General features: G+C 50.3%; 1 protein-coding gene and 1 pseudogene across 1 annotated transcript; one reads left to right on the top strand and one right to left on the bottom strand.

Annotated features, from left to right (window-relative positions):
- Positions 1 to 2189: 2189 nt before the first annotated feature.
- LOC109732638 (GDSL esterase/lipase At1g71691-like) lies at positions 2190 to 4339 on the top strand. The gene is made up of 5 exons (XM_020291818.3): positions 2190 to 2385; positions 3030 to 3157; positions 3239 to 3481; positions 3571 to 3820; positions 3919 to 4339. Exons 1-5 carry the CDS (start codon positions 2190 to 2192, stop codon positions 4137 to 4139), a joined length of 1038 nt encoding a protein of 345 aa, XP_020147407.2. The 3' UTR covers positions 4140 to 4339.
- Positions 4340 to 4642: 303 nt separating this feature from the next.
- On the bottom strand, positions 4643 to 6808 carry LOC141027213 (uncharacterized; annotated as a pseudogene).
- Between the last annotated feature and the right edge of the window lie 533 nt (positions 6809 to 7341).

Here is a 7341-nt window from a genome sequence, read left to right as displayed (position 1 = left end):
GCATACTAGGGACACTCTGTTTTGTCTATGTATTCACACATGTACTAAGTTTTCGGTTAATACAATTCTAGCATGAATAATAAAGATTTATCATGATATAAGGAAATATAAATAACAACTTTATTATTGCCTCTAGGGTATATTTTCTTCAAGAATTTGATATTCAAGAGGAGGAGGACCTTGCAATGATCCTAGCTATGAACATCAATAAAAAGCCGAAGCACGATGGTTCGGTTATGGGTCGTCAGAAAATTTGGAGGGATAAGATCGATTCCGACAATAGATTGATGAGGCACTATTTTGTGGGTAATCCCATATACCCCGAGTCGTACTTTCGGCGTCGTTTTAGGATGAGCACTGAGTTGTTCAAACGCATTGCAGAGAAACTGACGAGCCATGATCAGTTTTTTCAACAAAGGAGGAATGCCGCCGAAGAATTCGGGCATAGCACCTTTCAAAAGGTGACAGCCGCTTTGCGTATGTTGGCATACAGTATTCTGGCTGATCTAGTTGATGATCACTTGGCCATCGGTGAGAGTCAAGCCATCATGTGTGTCAAGCGCTTCGCAGTCGGAATTGTGCAAGTGTTTGGTCCGGAGTATTTGAGAGCTCCCAATGCTGAAGACACCGCAAGGCTTTTGGACATGAACAAAGCTCGCGGGTTCTCAGGTATGTTTGGCTCAATAGATTGCATGCATTGGAGTTGGGAGAGCTGTCCTAAGGCATGGCATGGACAATTCCACGGCCAGAAAAAGGGTTCCACTATAATCCTTGAAGCAGTGGCCGATCAAGAGACTAGGATTTGGCATGCTTTTTTCAAAATGCCTGGATCTTTGAATGACATCAACGTTCTTAATCGGTCACCACTCATGAATAGGATTGCAAATGATGAACTGTCACCGGTACAGTTTGTAGCAAATGGACATACATACAACTATGGCTACTATCTTGCCGATGGCATCTACCCAAAGTGGCAAACATTTGTGAAGCCATTGAAAAAATCGGAAGGTAAGAAAAATCTAGATTGGCGGCTAGGAAAGATGTGGAGAGAGCTTTTGGGATTTTGCAAAGCCAACTTACTATTGTGAGAGGACCAGCTAGATTTTGGGATCAAAAGATCTTTTGTTATATACTGAATGCTTGTGTGATCATGCATAACATGATCATCGGGAATGAGCGTGGGCAAGATTTAGACTACTCTCAGTATGAGCTCTTGGGACGTCCCGTGTGAGTGCGGCGAAGGGCTGTGAGGGTGGCCCGTTTTGTTGCCTCCTATCATGCCATTCGACGTGCCGAAACGCATGATGATCTTCAAAAGGATCTAATCGAGGAGTGGTGGGCATGGAATGGCCGACAAAACTAGTGATTTGTATGTTTGATGTTGTATTGTTGAACTATTTGTTGTATTGGAAGATAAACTATTTGTTTGAGTTGTAATAAATTGAACTATTTATTGTTGATTTATTTTTTATATGTTCAATCTTTTTGTTCTATTTGAGTGTCCAAATGTTCTTTGTGCTGGGCGCGCGCTGTTTTTGCAGCGCCTGCTGGAACAGCTCGCGCGCGCAATATTTTTCAGCGGCCGCACTTTGCTGCGGGCAAAAAATTACTACTTTAACACTGTAAAAGTTATTTTAGGGCGCTGCGTAACGACGTGTTGTTGAAGATGCTCTAAGGATAGACTATGCATCATCCATCCTTGAAGGTTGGGAAAGGTTTCAACCCTGTGACACATCATGTCCTTCTCCTCATTACTTCTGCTGAGACACCCGCGCACCTGCACCACCGAGGTTGCGGAGCCATGCACGTTGCCTCCGTCTGGCAAGCAAGACTCATTCCATTTCGATCGAGGCCCGAGGATGATCCATGTCCTGCGCCTGCAGGCAGCACTGCACCACCATCACTGGCTGTGCCCCTCGCACACGCCATGGCGGTGGAGTGCAGGAGGCGCCATGTATTTACTCCTCCCGCCGGAGCCGGACACGTACGCATCGCACCCAGCTCCCGCCATATTTACCATCCTTCCGCTCCTCTCACTCTCTCAGCTTCACCGTCGCGAGCCAATCGCTAGAGCTGGCTGAGCTGAGCTTAGTCCTGTAGACCAGACAACACCGGAGTGACAGAGCCTGCGCGCTGCGATGTGTGCCGGCCTGTGGCAGCTGCTCGTTGCCGTGAGCGCGTTTCTGGCGATGGCGGCGGCGCAGGAGACAGGGGCGGCGCCGATGGTGCCGGCGCTGTTCGTGTTCGGGGACTCGCTGCTGGACAGCGGCAACAACAACAACCTGGCGTCGCTGGCCAAGGCCAACTACCTCCCCTACGGCATCGACTTCGCCGCCGGCCCAACCGGCCGATTCTGCAACGGCTACACCATCGTCGACGAGCTCGGTACGTACCTACGGACGTCTTGATCCCGACGAGTTCGCCAGCAAAGAGCAAAATGCTTTACTCTGCTGATTCGAGTATTATGCAATTGAACCCTGAAGCTTCTGAACTGTCGACCCAGCTAGACATGTTCATTTTATCCGGGCTTCAGACATGTTCATTTTATTGGTGCTTTATCGCTACTTCAAGTGACAAGCTAGTGTTTTTCCTTGTGCGATCATGTTTGCCAGGATTCAACAAAAAGAGAGGCAAAATGCAGTGTAGAATTTGTGAATTCGAATCACTGATGTACCTTCTATTTGAAAAAAGATTCTGAACAATGCTTGTCTGGTATGTTTGCATCAGTAATTTCTCTGAAAGCATATGCGTAAGTTTCCTAGTACTAGTAAAGATGTACTCGTACTACTAGAGCAGAACGCAATCTAGTGCGGTCTTTACCGGACAGAGCATTGATTCAGCACAGCACGGACAGGACAGGAGTCGAATTGACTCATCACAGTGAGATCGAACAGTTGCATCTATGGAACAGAATGGCCATCATCCGCCGCAACAGCAGATTGCATTTTCCTTGCAGTTCTGTACTCCGAAAATTCTTTTGTGCATGATTGACCAAATGCTGATTGCTGAGTACTGGTGTTATTTTGTAGCCGAGCTGCTTGGGCTGCCCCTGGTTCCAGCCTACTCCCAGGTCTCCGGCTCCGGCCAGCAGCTCCTCCAAGGCGTCAACTACGCCTCCGCGGCCGCCGGAATCCTCGACGACAGCGGCGGAAACTTCGTAGGAATTCATCGACCGGTGATTGGATCTAATTCTTATCAACTTCTGACGATGATCAACTGTTGGTTGTAATCAATGCAGGTTGCACGGATACCGTTTAACCAGCAGATCCAGAACTTCGAGTCGACCGTCGGCCAGATCGCCGTCTCGGCGGGAGGCACTTCGGCGGCGGCCAGCATCGTCTCTCGGTCCATCGTGTTCGTGGGGTTGGGGAGCAACGACTACCTGAACAATTACATCATGGCCAACTACGAAACCCGGAGGCACTACACGCCCCAGCAGTTCGCCGACCTCCTCGTGACACAATACACCTCCCAGCTCACCGTAAGATATCGGTCAAAAGTCAAAACCCTTAGCCCTACCGTAATGTGTGTTCTTGCTTGGAAGTCCCTCCAACGGATGGCTGCATGCAGAGGCTGTACAAGGCGGGGGCGAGGCGGTTCGTGGTGGCCGGGGTGGGGTCGATGGGGTGCATCCCGACCATCCTGGCGAGGAGCGCGGAGGGGCGGTGCTCGGAGGAGGTGGACCAGCTGGTGGCGCCGTTCAACGCCGGGGTGAGGGGGATGCTGGACGGCCTCAACGCCGGCCTCCCCGGGGCCACCTTCACGTACCTCGACAACTACCGCCTGTTCAAGCTCATGCTCGCCCACCCTGCCTCCTACGGTAAGATCGATGGCCGGAGCCCAGCAGAACTGATAATGTGCTTCTTGTACTAGCATGCATGGCATGGCCATTGATGGACGACGGATGCGTGCGTGCAGGGTTCGACGTGGTGGACCGGGGTTGCTGCGGGATCGGCCGGAACGGCGGGCAGATCACGTGCCTGCCCTTCATGCCGCCGTGCGCCGACCGGGAGCGCTACCTCTTCTGGGACGCCTACCACCCCACGGCGGCGGTCAACGTCATCATGGCGCGCCAGGCCTTCGACGGCGCCTCCGACGTCGTCTCCCCCGTCAACGTCCGCCGCCTCGCCCAGCTCTGAAATGCCGGCCGCCACTTAATCTGAATTACCAGGTCGACTAGCTAGCTAGATCGAGTACTCCGTAGTTAATAATCTGATCAGAATCAGACATGTTGTCTGCCGCATGCAAAATTAAACTGAATGGATTATATGCATGCAAGTATGCTTGACATTTCCGAAGGTCGATGGTGAGTGGAATTTATGCTTTCTACGTACGTAGTACTCCATGGGAAGGAGAATTTTCTTTCGAACACAGGGGCACCGCCACCAATTTTGTTGTCGTCAACTGTATAGCACCCCAGGAAATATCCTGTGACCGAAAACACTCTGCAACCTGTGCACCCATACATATACTCTTGAGTTCTAAAAAATCCAAAAATATTTTAGTACATTATAACATGGTAAATATCTGCCCCGCAAAAAAAACATGGTAAATATCTATGACGTCACAAAAATATACTCCCTCCGTCTCAAAATAAGTGTGTCAACTTTTTTTTTGATAAGGAACGCCTTGCATTCCCAAATTACACTGGACCGACCAAATCGGCGGCCATAGCACGGGTTACATCAAACGGTGGGTCTGAATGCCACACAAGCTGGCTCCCTGGCTCAGCTTTCGAACCTACAGCAACAAGCAAATGAGCAGGGAGATTACATGCCCTAGGACAGAACAAGACTGTGTGATCAATAAAGCCCAACTGCAGGAGGTACTTGGCTTCACGGAAGAGCACACCAAGAGCACTACGGTCCTGAGTTGTGGCATTCATGCCAAGCTGGAGAGTCTGGCAATCAGTCTCATAGTGCACACGTCCCATCCCAAATGATTCAGCAGTCTGGATGGCCTTCAGTAGCGCTTCAGCCTCCCCATGTAGCGCGCTACTCAGGTTCAGAAGCCTGCCTGCCGCTGTCAAAATAAACTCTCCAGAGTTGTCCCGAGCTACTAGACCCCATCCTCCCTCTCCTTTGTCAGGCTGGAACGCCGCATCTACGTTAATCTTAATGGTATTCGGCGGGGGAGCGATCCATTTGGGGGATGGGATTGGGGTTGGGGCTTGTTTCTCCTTGCCGACCAAGAACTCCATCCACTCCTTCGTCAGATATCCCACTCGAGCACTAAAGCCCTCTGCGTCGAGGCATCTCTTCTGATGGTTTGCATTATTGCGCTCCGACCACCAGGACCATAGCAGGCAGATTGTACGCAACTTAATTTCCTCGGGAAGCTTGAAAACTGCCGCTAGCACTTCAGAAGGGGTGTCGCATAGCAGGAGCTGTTGCCTGGTGTACTCAAGACCACAGTAACGCCACCTGATCTTGACCTCCTTACAGCGCAGGAATAGATGACCCCCATCTTCTGCCTGACGGTGGCATAGTGGACACAGGATATCTAGCTCGACGCCAAGTCTTTCGACATTACGGAGGAGAGGATGGCTGTTTAGAGCAAATCTCCACATGAAGTGATGGACCCTAGGGGGGCAAGGTGTCTTCCAGAGAGCTTGCCAAAACCGAGATTTATCCTCCTGACCGGTCGAGCTAGCACCCCTCTGGCGCGTTTTTTGCTGTTGCAACAGATGCACATAAACCCTGTAGGCTGATCTGACCGAGAAAAGGCCTTTTTTATCAAAGTGCCAAGCCACAAAATCCTCGAATTGGTCGTAGATTGGGATACTCAGAATCGTTTTCACATCCTCTGGACTGAAAGTTTGCTGGACCAATTCCTTATCCCACCAACTTGAGATTGGGTCAATGAGCTCGGACACCCTTGTCAGCAAGTGTGCACCTTGAAGGGTTCGTGGCCGGCGGGTGTCATTTGAGGGAAGCCATGGTCCTCCCACATGTTAATCCTTTCACCCGAACCCACCCTCCAGATCATACCAGCCTTGATGACTTGAACGCCTTGTAGAAGACTGCGCCACACATAACTCATTCCTGGACTAGCTTCAGCTTTCAGCACATCACCGTGGGGGAAATACTTAGCTTGGAGAACACGCGCACATAAGGACTCGGGAATCTGGATCAGGCGCCACACTTGACGTGCTAGCATGGCAATATTGAACGCGTGCAGATCGCGAAAACCCAAACCACCCTGTTCCTTTGGCAGTGTCATTCTTTCCCAACCCACCCTGTTCCTTTGGCAGTGTCATTCTTTCCCAACCCACCCAGTGATGCATGTCCTCTTCTTCCTGCTTTGCCCACCCGAAATTGCACACCATTTGGCTGATACTGTCACAGAGAGCTTTTGCAAGGTCAAAGCAGGACATGGCGTACGTAGGGACAGCTTGGATAACAGCTTTGATTAGGACCTCCTTGCCAGCCTTTGAGAGATGCTTAATTTTCCAACCCTTCAGGATTTCCCAAATCTTCTCCCGGAGGTACTCAAAGCACTTTTGCCTGGACTGCCCTACATAGCTCGGCAGGCCTAGGTACTTGCCTTGCAAACATTCAGAGCGCAAGCCTAGGAGAGCCAGGAGTTGGGCTTTCAGGCGGTGAGGAGTGTTTTTGCTAAATAACATTGCAGATTTGTCCCTGTTTATCACTTGGCCGGACCCCAGCTCATAAACCTGCAGTATGTGGTTAATCGTCTGAACACTCTCCGGTGTGGCTTCAAACAGCAGCTGTGCGTCATCGGCGAATAGAAGGTGACTGACAGAGGGGGCTCCCGACGCTAGTTCAATTCCCTTGATCTGGTTCATGTCTTCGGCATGTTGAAGTAATGCCGAAAGTCCCTCTGCGCACAAGAGGAACAAATACGGCGAAATTGGATCGCCCTGACGAAGACCTCTCCCCGGAATCACTTGGTCCGTGCAAGCACCATTTACCTTAGATGTATATTTCACCGTCCGAATGCACTTGCTGATCAGCCCCACAAATCTTGGGTAAACCCCAATTGCAGCATAACTTTCTCCAGGAACGACCACTCTACACGGTCATAGGCTTTGCTCATGTCAAGTTTTAAGGCAGCATAAGATTTCTTCCCCGTTCTCTTCCTTTTCAGAAAATGTGTCATTTCGTAGGCCAGAATAGTGTTATCCGAAATAAGACGACCCGGCACAAACGCACTCTGATTAGGTGATATAATCTCACCCAATATGCACTTCAGCCTGTTGGCGATGACCTTGGACACCAGCTTGTATACGACGTTGCATAGGCTAATAGGGCGAAGATCCTTCAACATTCTGGGTTCTGCACCTTTGGGATTAGCACTACAAGAGTGTCATTTCATCCC

This window comes from Aegilops tauschii, chromosome 7 (assembly GCF_002575655.3).
Source record: "Aegilops tauschii subsp. strangulata cultivar AL8/78 chromosome 7, Aet v6.0, whole genome shotgun sequence".
In the NCBI taxonomy this organism is placed as follows: Eukaryota; Viridiplantae; Streptophyta; class Magnoliopsida; order Poales; family Poaceae; genus Aegilops; species Aegilops tauschii.
The sequence above is the reverse complement of the archived record's forward strand: the minus strand, read 5'-3'. Positions and strand labels throughout refer to the sequence as shown.